Source organism: Pinus tabuliformis, chromosome X (assembly GCF_031772625.1).
Source record: "Pinus tabuliformis cultivar Carrire ecotype Pingquan chromosome X, CPIR1, whole genome shotgun sequence".
Taxonomy (NCBI): domain Eukaryota; kingdom Viridiplantae; phylum Streptophyta; class Pinopsida; order Pinales; family Pinaceae; genus Pinus; species Pinus tabuliformis.
Window position 1 is genome coordinate 949,253,985 of NC_142308.1, and position 23,613 is coordinate 949,277,597.

The 23,613-nt window shown below is 38.8% G+C and overlaps 1 protein-coding gene across 3 annotated transcripts in view; it reads left to right on the forward strand.

Annotated features, from left to right (window-relative positions):
- Nucleotides 1-23,613, forward strand: part of ABA4 (abscisic acid (aba)-deficient 4) — a 115,487-nt gene that overhangs the window by 77,548 nt on the left and 14,326 nt on the right. For 2 of the 3 annotated variants that reach the window (XM_089447517.1, XM_089447518.1), the window contains exon 3: nucleotides 4,112-4,212. In XM_089447517.1, the coding sequence (XP_089303643.1) occupies nucleotides 4,112-4,212 (101 nt within the window). Of the gene's footprint in view, nucleotides 1-4,084; nucleotides 4,213-23,613 lie in introns of all 3 variants that reach the window. The other variant, XM_089447516.1, reaches the window with a different exon arrangement.

Sequence of the window (23,613 nt, forward strand, 5' to 3'; positions counted from 1 at the left end):
AAAATAATATCAAAAAATATAAAAAATAAAAAAATCCCAAAAGCATAAAATATTTAATCCTTAGGTTTTTATTTAGTCTTGTTTTATTTTAGAATTTAGTTTATATTTAAAAAATAAAAATATTTAAATTTTTTTTTTTTTTTGAAAAAGACTAATTAAAAATTGGAAATTCCTTTTAATGTCTTTTTCTTTTTGTTGTGGGATTAATATTTGTCATTTTTATATAGTTAAATGTGCTTAAGTTTTATCTGAAGATTAGCTATCTGAAAGTGATGAATCATTTTATGAACTGGTTAGCATTTGAATTTCATGGTTGAGTAATGAATTTTGATCCTTTGAAATTTAATTGCTAGAGCTCTGTGCATCTTTTGAATATCTTGCATCTGGTGAAATTAATCATTGCTTGGATTATATAATGCTCGTTACATGTTGGATATTTTGTAAATATTTTCAAGCAATCGTTAAATTACTTCATAAGCAGCAGCAACTAATTAATTACTTGGTTTTCATTGACTCCATAAGGCACTGGTCTTAAGCATTTAAAGATCTAATCAAATTCTAAAATCGATCAAGTGCTTGTTTCCCCCTGCTGTGTCTCCCAACCCAACTGGTTCCCAGTTGGTCTTCCTTTTTCCCATAGGGTCTACCCCCCTTAGCCTACTTTAGGGAGACGACTTAAACGGAGAGATCAGGGATCAGGGGGACAGCCCCCAGTCTGAGCATTGCCGTGCTGCCTAGACAATCTGTGCGACAACATAGTCCATTGCGGGCTTGTCTCCATCAACCAACCGAAGAACCCTTACCAAAGGTTCCAAAATGGCACACACCTCCTCTACTCCTACCCAAAAGCTCTGATCATATAAAACTAGTTTGCATATGCCCTATCCCTCCAACTTGTGACTAACAGATAAAACACGCCACTCCTGTGAAAGAAACATGGTCTTCACATCCCATATAGAATTCAACAGAGATTGAAGAGATATGTAACTAGTGACAAATTGTGTAATTGCAGGACACACCAACTCTTTGTTGTTGGTGAATCTTCTAATCAAGCTAAGCATAGATGCATGATTATATATAAATTTTGTTATGTTCTTGGATGATTCAACAATATCCCTCACAAAAGGAATCTTCCCTATATCCTCCAGCATCAATTCAATACAATGTGCAACACAAGGTGTCCAAAACAAGTTAGGATACCTCTCCATCAGTAACCTGCCAACAGCAACATAATTTGCCGCATTGTTCGTTATGACTTGGACAACATTTTGTGGACCTACTTCTTGAACGAAAGTGTCCAACAACTCACATAATAAATGTGCATTTTTAATCTGTGCAGATCCATCAACAAATTTCATAAACATTGTCCCCTTGGGACAACTAACCAAGAAGTTAATAAGGGTCCTGACTCCTACCCTTCTAGTCAGTCCAACCATCTGACATCACTGTGCATCCAGTGTGTTCCCATGATGTCCTAAACTCCTCCAATCTAGCAATGCAATCAACCTGTTCATTTTGAAGAAGAGGCCCATTCAACTTTGCAAAGGTAGGGGCTTTGTAGCCCGGGCCAACAACAGCATCAACCATAGCTTGGTAAAATGGATTGGTCTTAGCAATGTTGAAAGGAACATCACTCCATAGAAGACACTTAGTGACCAACTTGTCAGCTTCCTCCTTTTTCTTTATTTTAAGTGTCGATTTGATCCTAGGTTGTGCGCCATGTGTGGTTCTAGGAACAAAAAAAGATGAGAACACTGAGGGGTTGGGCCATGTGGATGTCGAATGTGATGCTGAAGAACCACTCTCACTCCCTCCCCCCTCCTGAGCCCCCTACAATTTGACTTTTTACCACTGCCTTGTTGTCTTTGGCATCATCTTTATCATGCAGTGATTTAATGGCCTTCCGGATGATTTCTGGAGTTGCATCTAGGAAAAGTTCTATATTTTTCCCCTGAATTTGCCCCAAATGGAATTCTAATTTGTTGACACCCCTTGACATATGCTTTCCACACAACTTGCAAGTCAAATATTGTCTATTGACACACCCCCACCCCCCTCTCGAGTATAGGATCAGGTTCACCATATTCCCACAAAGGGTCCAAATTCCTCAACATTTTGTTTGAAACTTTGAACTTGAATTTGAACCTAAGGTACAAAAAAATGAAAAAAATTAAAAATTGCCCATCACATAAGAAGTAAACATAATTGTAATTGTTAATTTAAAAATTTAAATGCCTCTTCTCACCCACTGAAGTTAACAATGAACACACCTAGATTCGTTAAGCAAGGGTTTGGATTTTTGAATTTTTGAAACGTGTAAACAATCTACAGTGAACAATCTAGGGTAAATGAAGTCTGAAACGTTTTGATTCAAATTTCAAAGCAACAACAAACTAAAAACAAATTGATAGACGGATTTAAATGTTGAAAATGCAGCAAGAAAATCTAGTTTTGACTTTGCTTTGGTTAAACTAGATTAAAATTTGAATTTCTATTTCAGCAGAATACTTGGAGGTAGTTAACTGAGGTGACATGGCTCATCACTCAGTTAATTCGGTAAATTCAAGTTTGGGAAGCTTGAGTTCAGTTCTACATGATTGATTGCTAATTTGTAGCAATCTATTTCAGTTAATTTTAGTTATTGTCAGTTTAACTAGTTCTAACTATCAGAAGAACTAGTGGAGGTCAAGTTGTGGAAGTGGAACTTCAACCACACTCAGTGATCAACTAGTTAACTGATCAATCAACCCAAAATAATTGTTGCATGCAGAGAATTCGAGTTACTCAATTGAGATGGAGATTCCAAGGCAATGTACTATCAGTTGTAGCATATTCCCATGTGTATAGGTGGTGCATGTAGTTGGAGAATGACCTAAGGTAATTGCGCAATTCCTCCGTGTGAAATTCCTAAAAAATAGGGGCAATTTCCCAAGGGAACAATGCAAGAAAATAGGAGCTTGAGAAGGCTTGAAATTGGCTAAGTGTTGGCCAGGTTTAGTCAATTAGGCAGAGTGATAGACTATACACTTGTAGAGTCTGCTCAAGCTTGAGCAAGCATTGTATTTCTTCTCTATTCTCTGATTAATGCAATATAGATAGTAAGGGGTTTTGAGCAGTTGCTTTCCCCTAGAAAAATCTTTGTGCATGTGTGATGTTTCCTTTTGCATGTCTATGATTCTTGTTTTAGATGGTAAATTAACTTCCGTAGATCAGTAGAGTAGCTTCAAGTCTTGTGATTTAGCAAATTTCTTGAGCAGTATTGAATCTACACATTAATTTCTGCATTAAAAACCACTTGTGTTATAGAGACTTAGAGAGAAATTAAAATACATACTTGGCACCTACAAATCGGCACACCGAGTCTCACATGTTGAGCAGTGGACAAAACTCCAAATCCACGCCACAAAACTGGTAAATCTCCTCCTCTTTGACGGTGACAAACACCTCCTCTCTCCATTGGCAAGAATGGCAAACGTTAGAGTGCAAAATGAGTGAATTTTTCGGCCTTTTCCTAACTTATACACAACCCAGACTCCTGTCACGATTTTTTCGACCGACTCTCGATGTTATCGCGACTTTAACGATAAAATTACGAGTTTTTCAACTGACTCTCGATTTTATCACGACTTTAACGATAAAATCATGAGTTTTTCGTTTCTGAAAAAGTTGCGAAAAACTCGGCTGATAACATCGGCGAGTTCAAAAAATCGCATTTAATTGTGATTTTATCGCGACTTTTTCCACAGAGGTTCATCGGTCAGAAATGCAGGCAATCTAATAATCATTAGTTTGTCAGACACTAAAAATTTTAATATTCTACCCTTTTGCGCATTCTTGTTAAAATTGACAATTTAGGAATTTTTAGGGCAGATGTTACTCTTTAAATTTATGTATTTTTCTGGTCCTGCTGCCTAAGATCCTTACCAGAGCTTGAAACATGTGCTTGTGAATAAACTTCCTGCAAACATTTTACTACATATAAAACCTGCTTATTAATCAATCCAGAGTTTCCAGCTAATCCTCATTTTTGTCATTGGCGGGATGCATGTGCCTTTATCTAATTGTTATAGTTGACACTGGACAGCTTATCTCACTGGATCATTTTTGGCAGTGGCTGGAAGTTCACAGATTGCTAGCAGCATCTTTACAGTTGGAACAGTAATTGTCATCCCATTCTACACTCTCATGGTTTTCGCACCACGTTCAGGATTGGTAAGTTGTTCAATACTATAATCTGTTGTTTGTTTTTTTATCTTATTGGGGTTTGTCGTTGCTTTGTGAAATCTTAATAAACACATCAGGTGCAAAGTTTTCGAATTGTGGCAATAGAAGGAAAACAACAGAAGGCCATGTTCATAGCTGTCATTTCAAATTTGAAGGAGAGAACTGAACCAAAAAGGATTGAAGGGGTTGCAATCCCAACAATTTGAACCTTAGGAGGGATAGCAATATTGACAAGAAACAGTGTTTGTAGAAATAGCAAATTCACTGGCTGAGAGATTTTTCCCAAAGCACAAAATCCAAGAAGACGAGATAAAATCACGAGAAACAACCCCAGTTAGAAGAAAAAAAAGAGAGAGAGAGAGGCCCTAGGGAAAATGTTAGGAGAGGACAAGGCAATAGTTTTAAAAGATGAAATAAATTATTACATTAGTTGATGGGGCTTGCTGAGTTGGTGAAAGAAGGGCATTGTTATTGTACCCACCTGAATCAAGCCTTCCTGGTGACATGATGCCCCTTGAAGAGAGGGATGCTTGTATTACGTAGTGGTTGCGGCCAGGTGTGAGTCCTGGGCAAATTTGGCAGAATATAATGCCCTTATCTATGGCTGCTTAGTCAAAGGTTTCTGAATTGAATGTTACAGATGGACTGATAGGCAACAGGCCCCATTGGTAGTAGCATTGTGATAAGAGAAGGCTAACAAAAGATAAAGAAAAATAAAATAGACTATATTGAATATTGCTATTACAAGTTTTTGTCTGAAACAACACTAGATTGGCCACTGACATGTTCAGAAAACCAGTTGAAATGTATCCTGCTTCTGCCCAAAACTGAAACCATATTATTTTAGTTTTAAAACTGCTAGTGCCTAATACTGGCATAATATTATTTTGGTTTTAACTTTTTCTTTTCCTTCAAATTGTAAATTATGATTTTGGTTGTCTGAAAACTGTATTTGAAATTGTTCAGTTTTTGAACATAAGAAAGGGATGCTTCCTCGAGACTAAATCAGATGCTTTTGGGGAATTCGTGTCATTCAAGGCACTAGCTGAAAGACAAGATGTCAGAAAGTTGAAGCTACCAAGGATAGATTGAAGAGGTTGTTGTGGGGGGAGGGAGGGGATTTTTTCCAATGAAGTAGAAGGATACTGCAAGGAGCATGGGATCAACAGCCAATTTACTGCAACATACTCTCAACAAAATAGAATTGCTGACAGAACAGAGTCATGGTCAATATCATAAAATCATGTTCAAGGGCTTGATTGTTCCTTTTATGTTTTGAGTTGAAGCAGTAAATACCAGTGTACCTGTTGAATAAAAGTCTATCAAAGAAATGAGGAATATGACTCTTGAAGAGGCTTGGTATCAAAAGAAACCAAGAAAAAATCATTTAAGGGTCTTTGGGAGCACTGTGTATCCATTAATCAAGAAAATGGTTCTTCATTGGGTATGGCAAGGAGGAAAAGTAATATCAACTAGACATGACATAGAAGACAATTTTTTTTTTCCTAAGCAGAGATGTCATATTTGAAGAATAGTCTTGGGTAAATGGAACTCAGTACTTGATACTTGATGATGAAGTGGACAAATAGAAAGTCGAGTACGATGATGATGTATGTAGTCTGCACAGAAGGCAACAAAGAAAACACGTACAAGAAAGGTGATGTGAGAAGAGACTGTTGCAAAAACACTATATTCTTGATACTTAATGATGAAAAGGACAGATAGAAAGTTGAGTATGATGATGATGTGTGTAGTCTGTGTTACCCACCAAAATGGGTAACCCCATAGGAGAAAACTTTTTTCCTACGTTTGATAGCCAGCCAGCTAGCAGCCCCTGCAAGCCACTATTTGACGATGATATTCCATGTGCCTTTGCCATTTGCATTAGCTATCTGCCTCTCCCATTTGGTATTTACACTTGGATGAAGGTAGGCAGCTGTTCAAAAGTTGCTTTGATCATTTTGCAATTGGGTGCTTATACTCGTTTGTTTTGGGCATTTAGTATGGATTGTGGGGTGATCTGGAAGATTGACAGATATTGATCACATTTTTGTTCTCTTACCTTACCAGGGGTTAATCTTTAGCCCTAGTCTAGTAGGACCTCCCTTGAGGCCTTAGGGTTAAGGAGGGGCACGACTAGGAAAGCCATGATTGAGATAGCATGTTCCATTCTCCCCTATACCATACTTAACACTTTCCATCATACATTATAAGCCCCATATTTCACCTCCATTCTTCGGGTCCAACTTGTCATTACTTCTTTGGGATTTGGGACCTTCATGTCCATATGCCTTGAGTAGGGCCGGAAAACCTTTGCCCTAGAGGTTGATGCAATTAAAAGAAAAGAAAAAGCATATCATGGCCACAACAAAACAAAAGAAAGGAAATAAAAATGCAAAAGATGGCCAAGACATAAGATTAACACGTGAGCAAAAGCCTAGCATGAGCTCTAATGTCCTCATTAGCCATCCCCCTATTCTAGAGCACATGATGCTCCTCCACATCAAGAGGAACCCTTGCATGTCACAACCTTGATGAGCAATAAACTCACTCATCTTAAGGGATAACTGCTACACCATAAAAAGCAAGCTCTAACCCTTGAGCTATAAGTTGTAATACAAGGAATAATCAAGAAGAAGTAAAAGGCACACAAGAGGGGTGGAAAAATCAGGCCAAGCAGGGTAACTCATGCCTCCATGATTGCTCCCTCCATACATCCATACACTCAATATGTGGACACCCCCATCAACTGGTCCCCTTTGACCATGGCACTTGGCCATGGAGCCTTTTCCCCTTCATTATCATTATATTATACACTAACACCTATTGACTGAGGGGTGGAACCTAGAAATGTCACTTCCCCTTAAACGTTGGAGGTACCTAATAGTGTTGACTTTTAGCCACCCCTACATCTTTGCGAGGAATTGGTCCAGATATCCAAAGGTGATCTTTGTTTGAAGTATTAGCTTGCCCTTAACATTCAAGTTTGTTCCACTTAGATGCATTATTGATCTTAGTCTCTGATGGATGGTTGCTTTTACTTGAGTTCATGTTGTTTTTGTCAGGTGGTCCACAATAGCCAAGGCCTTGAGTAACCCACTCCATAGGTATCTCTTTAATTAACTAAAGAGATAAATCAACAATACCATAAAAATGAGTTGGTTATTCCACATTTACAAAATATCCTAGGAGAGGAGACGTCTCCACCAAAATGAGGAAGGAAGTGGTCAAAGAGCCCCAACATTCCTCCTCCAAGTGAGGTAACAAACTCAACAAAATCCACCAAGCAAGGTCGACCCTTCGCAAGATGAGAAGGCTAGCACAAAAGTCATCCAAGTGGCATGTGTGGCTCAAAATAGGTGGACAACTCTCCTAAAGTGTTGCAAAGGCCATGCGATGAGTCTTCCAAGGCATAACAACCTCCATGATCCATGTTAGCAACCTCCTCTGTTCTGAAACCAGCTCTTAAAAAGATAGATAAGATAGATCAACGACTTATAAATCAGCCTCTTTGAGGGGGCAACCTCCTTTACATTACACAAATGAACAATTCTTGGATGATACCAATGTTCCACCAAGGTTCCAGGACGAGGGGGCGAGGGAGCGAGGATACGCGGGAGCGGCCTATGCAAAAGCTCCCCACCAATTTTTAGGAAACATGGGGGGACGTCAGGGTCTTAAAAACTTATAAATATAAAATATAATTTATAAATTGAGTCCACTATGACAATTGGGTTTGAATTGAAAAGCTGCAAAGCATGATCATTGATATGAATATCATTATCTAATATCATATAAATTTAAAATTCTAATTTATAATCATACATCGTCCATTATGATTAAAGTTTAAACCATATTGATGTTCCACTTCTTACTATGAACATTGAATGCTGAACAGTGAATATTGACATAAAATTATAAAAGTCAAGTCTGATACATCATGATCATACATCAAGAGTCAAAATTTTATAGAATTATAAAAGACTAAAGTCAAGTCTGATACATCAAGAGTCAAAATTTTATAGAGTCAGAATAACATAAGAACATCAACATATCAAAAGATAAACGAGCATAATTTTGCTCAAGCCTCAAGGTAATGCCCCGCTAGTCTCTGCATCCAGCTGCTGCATGAATAAATCAGGATCAACCATATCACCATCTGAATCTTTATCACTAGCATTCTCAGACATGCTAAGTGGCACACCAACCAACCCCATCTGTCTCTCATCAAGTCTCTCCTCCATACCTACCTGTGCATCATCCTCTGGATCAACATCCCATCGTGTTGCTGATCCCTTCAAATACTCAGGTGTCTTCCTATGCTCAAGACGTAGGGCACTGTGCACAACAACTAACTTCTCCGCTCTTTTAGAGGTAAGCTTGTTCCTCATAATAGAATGGATGAAGCTATATGTGGACCAATTCCTCTCTGCGGCAGAGGAACTAGGAACGTCTTGTGAATGGAGTGAGGGGCCAGGGTGAATAATGAATTAAATTTATAAAAAAACGAATTGAAACCCTAAAGTATTAAAACTAATGTTAAATTTAATTATAAACAAAAGTTTATTTAAAAAAACCAGGCTCCTCGACCCCCCATGTCCCCCCTCGACCCCCTCCGACCCCCCACGTCCCCCCCTCGACCCCCCACGACCCCTCACGACCCCCTTTTCAGAAACGACCCCTTAGCGTAAGGAAACGACCCCCTGGCATGCCCCCTGCATACCTTGTTTTTTGGGAGCGTGGGGAAATGACCCCTTCTCGTCCCTAATTCCCTGGAGCGCGGGGGAGCTAGGAAACTAGACCCTTGGGGGGGGGGGCGAGTCCCCGTGGAACACTGGATGATACAAATGACAAAACCTCCTTCCTATATATAGGAGTCTAAGGGGTCATAATATAATCAAAGCCGACATAACAATAATAATATAAGGGCACAAAAATAACAATAGTGAGCTTTTATGGGGCACAATAATAACAATATAGGGACAATAGGGGTACAACAATAACAATAAGGGCTACAATGACAATAGTAATGGAGGAATCACTAGTATTATAGGGACCTAACATGCCCCTCTCCTTCAAAAAAGTGTTGTCCTTGGCGCTTGAGTATTTCTAGATACTTCTGTATAAAATTCTCATCCTCCCATGTGGAATCTTCAGCGGGTAAGTTCTTCCACTTGATGAGATACTCTGAAATTGATTGATATCGTAGTTGTCCAGTTCTTGTTTCTGTAATTGCTTCAGGTTCCAATATGATTTTTCCTTCCTCATCAAGTTCTTGCAATATTGTTTGAATTGGGAGCTTGTCACCTATAACCTTTTTTAAGCATGAAACATGGAAAACTGGGTGTCCTCGGGAAGCTGTAGGAAGCTCCAATTTGTATGCCATAGTACCTATCTTTTGCAACACCTTGTACGGACCATAATACTTTGGTGATAATTATTTATTATTCTTATCTTGCTCGAGGGACATTTGTTTATATGGTTGTAGCCGTAGGAATACCCAATCACCTACATCAAAACTTCTTTCACTGCGATGTTGATCTCCCTGTTTCATTCCATTCTGCGCCAAAGTGAGGTTATCCTTTAAGAGTTGGAGAACTTGTTGTTGATGCTTGATGTGATCTTCTACTGCTTGAACCTTAGATTTTTCTCTTAAATATGATGTGATGGACGGTGGATGATATCCATAAAGTGCCATAAATGGGGTCATTTTTGTTGCAGTATGGAAGGAAGTGTTATACCACCATTCAACTAGAGGCAACCATTTGACCCATTGTGTCTGTTTATCAGATACAAAGCAACGAAGATATCATTCCAAACATTTGTTTACTATCTCAGTTTGCCCATCAGATTGAGGATGATAAGATGAGCTATGAACTAACTGAGTACCAAGACAAGAAAATATTTTTGTCCAAAAATTTCCAGTGAAAATGGGATCTTTGTTGCTTACAATAATCTTTGGGTTTCCATGTAGCTTTTTGTTAATTTTAGGTATGTTCTATGCTAGAGCAATTTATTTAAATTTTCACAGTTAGCAATCACATTAGCATTAAAGTAAACTACAGATAGAACATAAGTATAAATCGCAGAAGACATGCCAAGACAAGAGGACACAAGATGTGGCGCTAGCCAGGGACAAACCCCACATTGTGTGGGGAAACCCATGATTAATTCTTCTTTTCTGTTCTTCAAAGTTTAGCAGAGAAAGAGAGAGAGATAGTACATTTACAACAGAAGTCAACACATTGACTTATCTAGATCTAGCATAGATCATTTCGTATAACGATGAGATCAGTTGAAGACATTCTGCTTCAACTAATTCTCCAAGGTGACGGCTTCACCTATCGTAGTGCTGCATCTGGTCCACTTGCTGCATCACTGCATGCTGCCCATGCTGCCCATGCATCATCATGCTTCATGCTGCCTATGTTGCCCATGCATCATATCAAGCTTCATGCTGCCCATGTTGCCCATGATCTTATCATGCTTCATGCTGCCCATGCTGCCCATGCACAATGTATCATTGTGCTGCATTGATTTCCTCCGAGACTATGAGATCACATTTATGTATGATCAATTATAGTCATGATCAAGACTACGATCATAATCACTCTTCCTTGAAGTATGATGAGACTGCCTCATGTTGTGATGATATAGTCTCCTTCTTTAAGTATGTCAAGAATCTTTGTTATGATGGAAACTTCTTCCATGGCTCTGTAGTACATTGAGTTGAGTCTGTTACAAGGCCATTCAAGGGCATCATCTACAGGTATGCTAAGAGAGGTATTTAGTCTGCGTCCTCAACACATTTCCTAGAACCTTGTTGCTTCATCAATACGTATACCCAAGTTATGCTTTGACTGCGGCTTTAGTGCGGATACCTGATTTTAGTTTTGACTGCGGCTACTCAGTGCGGATACCCGAGTTTGATTTTGACTGCGGCTACTCAGTGCGGATACCCGAGTTTGATTTTAACTGCGGCTACTCAGTGCAGATTTCTGAGTTTGATTTTCCCTAATCATACCTTATGCTTTGACTGCGAACATAATGCGGATCCATATGACTGCGGCTTCATCGTTACCCTTATGTGACTGCGGTTGTTCCTTTTATGACAATGGAATATCAGTCTTCATGAACAGCGTGGATATGACTCTCATGCCCAGCGTATGCATTTCCAAGATTGCGTTATTAATGCGTTAGGTAAATGACATGATTGCGTTCACAATTGGCTACGCATAAGTCATGAGTCTTCATGTCCGCAAAGAACCCTGCTGTGCATACATATATTGCTGGTAATTTCAGCTCATTACCAACGTATATATATATATAACCATGAACAACGTAGTTTATAGAATTTTCATGTATCAGGTTTCCATGAACAACGTATAGGGTTTCACCATGTATCAGATTTCCTGAACAACGTATAGAGATGAACAACGAATCATTTGCCAGTGGATAGATGTCTACTTGACCTTCATTGGATTAGGGCATCATTATAAGGCCAACGTATTACTCTTGGTGTCTCACTCCTTCTCCAAAAACCCAAGACATGGAGAGGAAGAGATCACTCAAGAATGTGTCTTCAAATGACATCAAATCCTCATCTATTTATACCAAAAATGTATAGGTTGAATAGACATGACGTTTGGGCTTCTAGAGCCTACATAAGCGCTGGTTGGCTTGATAATACTTACATGATCAAAATGAATTCATATCTCCATAAATACTTATCAGAATTGGATGATCTTAGGATCAATCCTACACCTCTCGACGAGAGGGATCCAATAAAAATATCAGCTGCCATAAATAAGTTGACCCACATGGAGTTTGGCCCTAGTTGCCAATTTAACACTCCCTCTCAACAACGGAGAACTCCATCTAGTGATCCATAAGTCCGACTGTACTATCTCTGCCATCAGTGCCTTGCACTGCTCTGCCCAACTCTACTCAGCTCTGCTGTCTCTACTATGCTCTGCTTTGCTGGCTCTACTAGCTCTGTTGGCTCTGCTAGCTCTACTCTGCTCTGCTCAGCTCTGTTGGCTCTGCTCTGCTCTGCTGGCTCTGCTAGCTCTACTTTGTTCTGCTCAGCTCTGTTCTGTTCTGCTCAGCTCTGTTGAACTATGAAGAAGAAGAATTGATCGAGAATGTCTCATACCATTCTCCACTGACCCAAAGTCAGTCTCAGAGTGCGTACCACTAGTCCCAGACCAGTCTCAATCGACCCAAAGTCAGCGTCATAGTGGGTACTACTCCTACCACTGGTCCCAGACCAGTATCGCAGGCTCAGAGTGTACCACTGGTCCCAGACCAGTCTCAACCGACCCGAAGTCAGCGTCATAGTATGTACCACTCTCACTAGTTCCAAACCAGTCCTACACTGACACGAAGTCAGTCTCGGAGCATGTACCACTGGTCCCAGACCAGTCTCAACTGACCCGAAGTCAGTGTCATAGTATGGTACAACTCCTACCACTGGTCCCAGACCAATATCGCAGGCTCAGAGAGTGTACCACTGGTCCCAGACTAGTCTCAACCGACCCAAAGTCAGCGTCATAGTATGTACCATTCTCACTGGTCCCAGACCAGTCCTGCACTGACACGAAGTTAGTCTCAGAGCATGTACCACTGGTCCCAGACCAGTGTCAACCGACTCGAAGTCAGCGTCATAGTATGGTACAACTCCTACCACTGGTCCCAGACCAGTATCATTGATCCCAGATCAATGGAAGTCATCCTAGCGTAGGGAGTACGGTAGATACAACGATGCATCCATCGGTACTACTATGGTCCCTAACTTCATTTCCCTACTCATTGATCAGATGAGAGGTACTTCCCATGAGTCCCAGACTGCATGGGTAGGATGCCTCGACAGGAGAACTAGTCAATCCTGTCCTCACAGGAGAACACATCATTCCTGCTACAATTGCCATGGAGAACACATCAATCCAGGCCTCACAAGAGAACACATCAATCCTGCTACAATCGCCATGGAGAACACATCAATCCAGGCCTCACAGGAGAACTAATCATCCTGCTACATAGGAGAGCGAATCATCCTGTTCCACAAGAGAGTGAATCATCTTGTCCCACAAGAGAGCGAATCATCTTGTTCCAGTGCGCACCACCAGGGGAGGGTGAGTCACCCTATGGTCGTATGTTGCTACAGTAAGAACGCAAGCCCCCCAAAGCTCCCAGAGCTCAATGTATGCAACATGCAGGACCCTTTTACAAAGGTCTCTCAACGACTCCAAGTCGTTTGGGAAAATAAAAAATTTGATCTTTCCCCGGGGCTCTGACCTGTACATCATCTCAATGTGATGGAGCCTCCTTGCTCATTGACTTACCATGTCCCAGGTAAGGCAGTATTTGATGTCTATCTGCTAGAGAAATCATTGAATATGGGATTCCTTAATAATCAATTCCCACCTCTGGTTGTCACAAAGAATCACTGTGGTATTCATCATGTGTACTCACTGAAGAGTGTCCATAGCCAGGCAACTTCATACGGGGTCATACTCGTAGTTATGTATCCGGTCTCGACGGTACTTATAACAACCGATTTCTGCTTCCTGCTCATCCATGATATTGAAGCAGAATCCAAAGAGAACCAGCACTGAGAAGTGCTCTAGTGATCCTCCACAATGCTTGCCTAGTCAGCATTCGAATAATCATGCAGTTTTCATATTTCCGGCAGTGTATCTCAATCCATGAGAGATTGTGCCCCGAAGATATCTCAGAGGATTCTTGGCACCAATCCAGTGAGGCTCAACCAAATATGAGCTCACCATGCTAACTGCAAAACATATGTCCGGACGGAAGTTCACCAAGAACATCAACGTGATTGAGTTTATGAAACTCAGAGGCATTTCCCAAATCTGGTCTGACATCACTACCATATAGCTTCTGAAAGTTAATATCCTTGAGGTAGTCACAGGCTTGCAGTTTATCATTACACATACGGAATCCAACTCCCTCTGTCTCCTACAAATGAGAGGGTCTGCACTTGTTAGACATAGGTGCCGGTATGAGAGGCCTATCATCCACAACCTTCGAGTAATGGTTTGGATCGATTTCACTCCTAGTGAATCTCAGCTTCATCAGACAGTTGTTAATTCTCTCATACTATGCCCGGGGTGATTTGCTTCAAGCCATAGAGGCTTTCTTCCACCTGTCTACATGAGATTCCTGTTCAAAACTCCATGGGTTGTTTCAAACTTGTGGACCTGCTACTTGAGGGGAATGGTCCCCTTGTAAGATTTTCCTTCGGTACATCTCAAACATGTAGTTTCATGCTCTTTTTGAATTCATGCTTCCCTGTCACCATCTGACTTACAGACCTTCGGTGTTATGTGTCAATGGACATGGTCCTACTCGTGGACTTCCTATAACTTAATACAACCTTGAACTCAAAAGCATCTTTAGAAAATTCTATTTTCAAACACATACCTTTCCATCGACGAATGCCACCATAAAACCTTTGACTTCCATTCCCTTTTCGGGATAGGTGGCATCGGCTCCAAGTGTAATCCCACGATTGTTTCCATCTCTACCAAATTAGAGAGTGCACCCTTCTATCCGATGAAGTGCCTTGAAGCACTACAATCAATATGCCAGATTCCCAAAGAATCTGAAGGAGAGGGCCAATACAAGATAACACTTCTTTATCAAAAACAATATTTGATTCTTCTTACCTGGGGTTCCTTGCTTCCTTGAAGAGTCGGCCGTGTCTTTGATGACCTGCATCTCTGTCATTCGGACACTCCTTCGCATAAGGGCCGAACTCATAACCAAGACATCTACCTTTCCATCCACCCTTAGATCCGAACTTCCCAATGAAGTGATCTTTAGGTATGCCATCAGAAACTTCCGCTGCATCATTCTGATAACATTCTCTGCTTCAACTTCACTCTAGGTGAATTATGAGGAACCCATAAATCCTTCTGTCTTGTCCCAACTGTCTTCAGTGATTGCTCTTTCACTCTTGCTTGGGCATTGTCTTCACCTTAGCTCTGATCCCATGTTAATTTTAAGTATGTTCTATGCTAGAGCAATTTATTTAAATTTTCACAGTTAGCAATCACATCAGCGTTAAATTAAACTGTAGATAGAACATAAGTATAAATTGCAGAAGACATGCCAAGACAAGAGGACACAAGATGTGGCGCTAGCCAGGGACAAACCCCACAATGTGTGGGGAAACCTTTGATCAATTCTTCTTTTATGTTCTTCAAAGTTCAGTAGAGAAAGAGAGAGAGATAGTACATTTACAACAGAAGTCAACACATTGACTTATCTAGATCTAGCATAGATCATTTTGTATAACGATGAGATCAGTTGAAGACATTCTGCTTCAACTGATTCTCCAAGGTGACGGCTTCACCTATCGTAGTATTGCATCTGGTCCACTTGCTGCACTAATCATGATTATCATCTTGCTTCATGCTACCCATGCATCATCATGCTTCATGCTGCCCATGCATCATATCAAGCTTCATGCTACCCATGTTGCCCATGGTCTTATCATGCTTCATGCTGCCCACGCTGCCCATGCATAATAGCAAACTTCATGCTGCCCATGCACAATGTATCATTGTGCTGTATTGATTTCCTCCGAGACTATGAGATCACATTTATGAATGATCAATTATAGTCATGATCAAGACTATGATCATAATCACTCTTCCTTGAAGTATGATGAGACTGCATCATGTTGTGATGATATAGTCTCCTTCTTTAAGTATGTCAAGAATCTCTGTTATGAAGGAAACTTCTTCCATGGCTCTGTAGTACATTGAGTTGAGTCTGTTACAGGTCCATTCAAGGGCATCATCTACAGGTATGCCGAGAGATGTATTTAGTCTGCGTCCTCAACACATTTCCTAGAACCTTGTTGCTTCATCAATACGTATACCCAAGTTACGCTTTGACTACGGCTTCAGTGCGGATACCTGATTTTAGTTTTGACTACGGCTACTCAGTGCAGATACTCGAGTGTGGATACCCGAGTTTGATTTTGACTGCGGCTACTCAGTGCAGATACCCGAGTGCGGATTTTAACTGCGGCTACTCAGTGCAGATTTCTGAGTTTGATTTTCCCTAATCATACCTTACGCTTTGACTACGGACATAATGCGGATCCATATGACTGCGGCTTCATCGTTACCCTTATGTGACTGCGGTTGTTCCTTTTATGACAACGAAATATTAGTCTTCATGAACAACGTGGATATGACTCTCATGCCCAGCGTATGCATTTCCAAGACTGCGTTAGGTAAATGACATGACTGCGTTCACAATTGACTACGCATAAGTCATGAGTCTTCATGTCCGCGAAGAACCCTGTTGTGCATACATATATTGTTGGTAATTTCAGCTCATTACTAGTGTATATATATATATATATATATATATATATATATATATAACCATGAACAACATAGTGTATAGAGTTTTCATGTATCAGGTTTCCATGAACATCGTATAGGGTTTCACCATGTATCAGATTTCCTGAACAATGTATAGAGATGAACAATGAATCATTTGCCAGCAGATAGATGTCTACTTGACCTTCATTGGATTAGGGCATCATTATAAGGCCAATGTATTACTCTTGGTGTGTCACTCCTCCAAGATCCCAAGACGTGGAGAGGAAGAGATCACTCAAGAATGTGTCTTCAAATGACATCAAATCCTCATCTATTTATACGAAAAATGTATAGGTTGAATAGACATGATGTTTGGGCTTCTAGAACCTACATAAGAGCTGGTCGGCTTGATAATAATTTCATAATCAAAATAAATTCATATCTCCATAAATATTTATCGGAATTGGATGATCTTAGGATCAATCCTACACCTCTCGACAAAAGGGATCCAATAAAAATATCAGCTGCCATAAATAAGTTAACCCACATGGAGTTTGGCCCTAGTTGCCAATTTAACACTTTTGAATTGTTTCCATAAATGCAGTAGAAACTGTACTCGCTTTAAATGGATGAGATAATGCAAAAAAGTGTGCATACTTGGTAAGTCTGTCAACTACCACCATGATAACACTCTTTACTTTGGACTTGGGTAAACCTATGATAAAATCCATTGAAACCTCCTCCCAACGTTGGCTTTGAAAGGATAAAGGTTGTAATAGACCTGGGGTCTTAATTGTTTCAACTTTATTTTGTTGGCAAACCAAACATTTTGCCACAAACTTTTGAATATCCGATTTAAGGCCATCTCAAAAAAATTCCTTATTAACCCTATGGTAAGTTTTTAGAAATTCTGAGTGCCCTCTGAAGGGAGAGGTGTGCAATTCCATTAGAATCTTTTGTCTGAGTTGGGAATTCTTACATAGGTATAAGCGATCTTTGTACCATAACAAATCATTTTTCTAGCTAAATGTATTAGATGCACTGGGATCTTGTTGTAACTTTTGAATGAGTGCCCACACTTCTTCGTCATTTTTCCATTCATCCCTTGCTTCGTTTATCCAATCTGGTTGGATAATAGAAATTGCGCAAAGAAATGCTTCCACATCCTCATCCTTTCTTGAGAGTGCACTTGCCACAAGATTTTGCTTCTCTTTTTTGTAGATGATTTCAAAGTCATAACCCAACATCTTTGTGACTCATTTTTGTTGCTCTTCTAAAGATAATCTTTGTTCTAAAAAGTATTTAAGGCTATCATGATCCGTTTTTACTTTGAAGTGTCTTCCCATTAGGTAGGGTCGCCATTTCTTAAGTGCATGTAGTATTGCGAACATTTCCTTCTCATAAATAGCTTTGTGTAAATAGTTTCCTTTGATTGGACGACTTTCGAAAGCAATGGGTCTTTCTTCTTGCATTAAAACAACACCAATTCCATTTCCTGAGACATCACATTCCACAATAAAGGTTTTTGTGAAGTCCGACGTAGCTAAGAGCGGTGCTTGGCACATTGCCTCTTTAAGATGTTCAAAGACCTTCGTTTCTTTTGGAGTCCATGAAAATGCATCTTTCTTCAATAATGTTGTTAGAGGTGTTGCTATTCTCCCATAATCCTTAACAAACTTGCGATAATACCCTGCCAACCCGAGAAATTCTCGCAGATGATTTATGGATGTGGGGATTTTCCATTCCTTAATGGTTTTAATTTTGCTAGGGTCTATCTTAACACCTTCATAAGATACAATATGACCCAGATATTCCATCTCTTGTACTCCAAAGAAACATTTGGAGCTTTTTGCATATAATTGTTTCTCCTCCAATAGTTTGAGCACCATGTCAACATGTTGAACATGATCCTTCCAAGACTTGCTGTAGATTAGTATATCATCAAAAAATATTAACACAAATTTTCTAAGGGTTTTCTTCAGTCTTCATTCCGATTTGATGATATTGAACGACGATCCAACTTGGTGAAGTAAATTGATCCATGCAATTCATCCAATAATTCATCAATGACACGAATGGGAAATTTATCTTTAATAGTGAGCTTGTTGAGCTCCTTATAATCCAGACACATGTGCCATGATCCATCTTTCTTGTGAACCAATACTACTGGAGCAGAGAAAGAACTTTGACTAGGTTGAATTATGCCAGCCTCTACGTTCAATTTCACTCTTTTGGGCATAGGGATATCTGTAAGGCCTGATGTTTGGAGGAACACTTCCTGGAATCAAATGTATAGCATGATCATAATCACGAATAGGTGGGAGGCCTTTGGGAGTCTCAAATACCTTGGAATGATTGTCCAAGACTTTTTGGAGATCTGGAGAAATAGATGATTTTGACGTGGGAACCTCTAGCGAACATAATTGTGCAATTATGCCTCGTTATTCTTTCTTTAGAAGCTTTGTCATTCCGTTAGAGCTTATTATCTTTCCCAGTTTCCCTGCGATACCCCTTAATTCAACTTCCTTTCCTTCTGAAGAAAATTTCATGAAAAGTTCTTGAAAATTAAAAGCTATTGTACCCAAGGATTGTAGCCATTGGACTCCTAGTACAACATCAACACCACCCATTGGAATGGAAAACGTTGGGCTATTCAATACATATTCTCCCATGGATAGCTTGATATTATGGCACTTTCCAGAGAAATTTATGGTTCCTCCACTTGCAACCATCACTTGACACTCTGGTGTTGGATATAGGAAGCAGTTCAATTCCTTGGCTATCTTACAATGAATAAAATTATGGGTATTGCCCGAATCCATCAACACTATTACCTTTTTCTTCTTGATATGTCCTTCTATCTTGATAGTTTGAGGAGTGGTAATTCCGGCCAATGCATTACAAGATATGGTCGGATTCATTTATTCTTTCTCTAGGGTTTGTTCCTCGTGTATATCCTCTTCTTTTGACATTTCTTGTTCCTTTTCTTCCTCTTCAAAATCTATGTAAAATAATTTCTTCTCAGCACATTTATGACCTTTAGTGTATTTGTTATCACAACTGTAACAAATCCCTTTTGCTATTTTTTCTTCCAATTGTTGTGGTGTCAACCTTGTATGTTGTGGAAGGCTAGGGGCAACAACACTTCCATCTTTATAATTGTGAGTGGTAGGCTTCCTTGTTGCCATAATTTTGCTTTCCATTTTTCTTTCCAACCTGAATGCCTTTTCCAATGAATCAGGTTCCCAAAGGCAAACCTCATGTTGGATGTTATCCTTTAAAGTCCCTATGAACACATCAATCCTATGCTCCTTTGGAATATCTTTTACCCTTATATTCAATTTTTGGAAGTTCTCAATGCGGTCCATCATTGAACCCTTTTGTTTGAGTGTTATGAGTATAATTCATAACAATTAAATAAATAAAATAAATATAAATATTAAATAATTAAATATTAATTAGGTTAAATAGTCATTAAGTTAGGTGAAAAGGCATGTCTAAAAGACATGCCCATTCACGAAAGATTACCTGTTGAGTTATAAAAGCAGGGCCTCATTGTAACATTCAAATCATCTTATATCATCTTGTACAATTTTATATATATAATAAATTATTATTATTAAATACCTTGTGTATTTTAACATACATTCAAGTCTTCAAGCTATCAGTTTTTGTGCTTCAATGATAGTTTTTATGCTACAGTGGTATCAGAGCCATGGCACACGATATAATCATGCGGGCCTTTGAACGTAGTTCGCCGCACAATGTGCCATTACGTTCACATCTTGATTACGTTGAACAGTTTAGTATTCAAGAAGCATTACAACGTTTAGAAAAATCATTTGCAGAAGTTAAAGAATTTCCGAAAGAAATCAATAATAAGAAAGATGAAAGAAATGACGGGGATACTAATTCTGTTTATGAAGATCAATATGAAGCTGTGAAGGACGATGAATCACATGAGTCGCAAAAAGGATGGCCCCGATTGATCAATCACTCGCCCGTCAATGATAATAAACACGAAAATATGAAGAAGGAAAAATATACGCAGAAAATCTCGAAACAAAAATCTATGACGCAGCCACCAGAGTCTTCAACTCTAAAACATAAAAACAACCCTCCCACATCTCCAAGGGATGCAGAAAAATCCAAGGCGCACCCACTCGAATCTTCAATGCTAAAACAGAAAAACAACCCTCCCACGTCTCCAAGAAAACTTGTTAAGCGCAAGCACGTGGAAGCGGATCCTCCGGCTAGAATAGTATCGTTAGCATCATTTGATGGTTGCAATGAACAAAGGGAAGAAACCCTAGAAGAAGAAGAAGAAGTTGAAGACCGTTCCTTAAAGAGATCGAAACCGAATTCAGGAGTGCCAGAGAAGGTGAAGAGTAGCGCTACAAATTTGATGAGCTGCGATGAGCGGACTGCAAAGATTAAAGCAGCCGCAGAACGTCTGAGGAAAGGATACCAAGAAGCTGAAGAAAAGAGGACAAAAGGAAGCGTGAAGTTCGTTGATCCCAAGGATATTCCAAAACAAAGAATCGACAATCCCGATGGATCACCAACCATGGACCTGTATCACAAGGTCCAGAAATCCCTTTCATCAGGCAACGGAAGTACTGCTATCAAACCACTTCATCAATTCATCAACCCTACTTTGCCCTCTGCAGGAGAGCACACACCAGGCCGTCGAACGAACGGGCAGATTATCAATCCAATCGGTGGTGAAACGCGGTGGTCAACAGTTGTGACCAGGACAGGTCAGCGTCGAACCATCACGACGTTATCATTTGCATAAAAATCAATTTAAATGGTGTTAATTTAGTTCAATTAAAACTATAGATATATATATATATATATATATATATATATATATATAACAACCATTTTATATAAAGGTAATTTAATTAATTAATATATGTTAATTAATTAAATTTACAATATATATATATATATATAACAACTATTTTATATAATGGTAATTTAATTAATTAATATATGTTAATTAATTAAATTTACAATATATATATATATATATATAAATCCAAGGAAAAAAAAGAATTGAAAAACATTATTATTTAAAAAAAAAATTAGACTTACTAAAAGAATTATTACTAAAAAAATAAAATCCAAGGAAATATTACTGATGACCTATAAGACGAGAGGATGGTCAGATTATAGACATCGAGATGACATACACTAAGTGAAGAAAACCCCCAGCATTAAAGCTTTGAGGACAAAGTTTCTGAAGGAAAATGCTATGTTATGAATATAATTCATAACAATTAAATAAAATAAATAAATATAAATATTAATTAGGTTAAATAGTCATTAAGTTAGGTGAAAATTTCATAACAATTAAATAAATAAAATAACTATAAATATTAAATAATTAAATATTAATTAGGTTAAATAGTCATTAAGTTAGGTGAAAAGGCATGTCTAAAAGACATGCCCATTCACGAAAGGTCACCGACTGAGGTATAAAAGAAGGGTCTTATTGTAACATTCAAATCATCTTATATCATCTTATACATTTTATATATATTAATAAATTATTATTTTAAATACCTCTGTGTATTTTTACATTCAAGTCTACAAGCTATCAGTTTTCTCGTTTCAGCCATAATTTTTATGCTACATTGAGATTTATCAATTGGCTAAAAAAGGTGTTGCTTTTTGTATCCTCATAATGTGTTATCATTTCATCCGTAAAAATTAACCAAGTGACAATTTGTTTATGAGAGCAAAGCCATCGATACCATACAAACTGATTTAGTTCTAAATATAAAGTTGCAATGCGTACCTTTTGTGTGTTTTGCACATTATGGAGATCAAAATATTGCTCCATATGTAGTATCCATGTTACGGGATCCTTGCTATCAAACTTCCTCATATCGATCTTTGAAACATGGTGGGCCTTCGATCCAACGTTAAAGCCTATGAAATCATGATTAACATTTATTTTGTTCTCATCATGAGTTTCTTTTACTACCCTTTCGCCATTAGTTAGCATTTCTTGTAGAAAATTTGTCAAATCTGTTTTCAAATCTTCCATGTTGCCTTTAAGTTTTTCTTCTAAACCATCCATCTTAGCTTCCACGCCTTTCTTTAAACCATCCATCTTAGCTTCCATGCCATCCATCTTAGCTTCCACGTCATTCATCTTAGCTTCTACGCCTTTCTTTAAACCATCCATCTTAGCTTCCGTTACTTTTTGTGAGAGTGAATTTTGTTACACTTGGTCTCGTAATTTTGATATATCATGTTGCATTTCTTCCTCTTCTTCATGAGTCATGCTAGAGCTTTCAGGTTGCTTACTAGGTGTTTCCATTTTCTTTCTTCGGGGCATCAATTAATGATAATTATGCTTCACTATGCCCTTTGAATTTCTTCAAACTAATTTTTCAAACCAAACTTATGCAAAATTTAAAAAAAAACTACACACCTTTTTTCACTTTGTAGGAGCTCGATATTGTATCTGATGTATCTCTGAAATTTTGGATCTCCAAGGTTTGAAATTGCAAACAGTGGTAGCCCTCCAAGTCCTCTTTACAACACCATCAGTTTGATTGAAATTGGATTCTCCAAGAAAGCGTTATGCCTAATCTCCCAAGATGACCTGATTATACACTTTTTTAGTAGAGAGAACTTGTACGAAGTGCCACGTGTCATTGTTTCAACCTTCAGACCTGAAAACAATGCACAAAAACTGCAGTCCGTCCTCTTTCTGTAACTTCTTATGAAATTTCAATCTGATACTTAGAGAGAAAGTTATGACGCTTTTCCCAAGGTCACCTGTTTGGGATGTAATTCGAGAGCTTGCAAAAACCCTAACTTCCTTGGATCATATCTCTAAAAATATAGCTAGACAAGATTTAAAATTCAGACCTGAGGATCATCGAGATTTCAGCTCAAACGGGTTTTTTTAACTTCTGTAACGTTGCAAAAAAAGTTATAGCAAAAATGCCACGATGACCTATTTTGGAGCAACGAAACCCTAAAATCCTTAGCTCTGAAACCA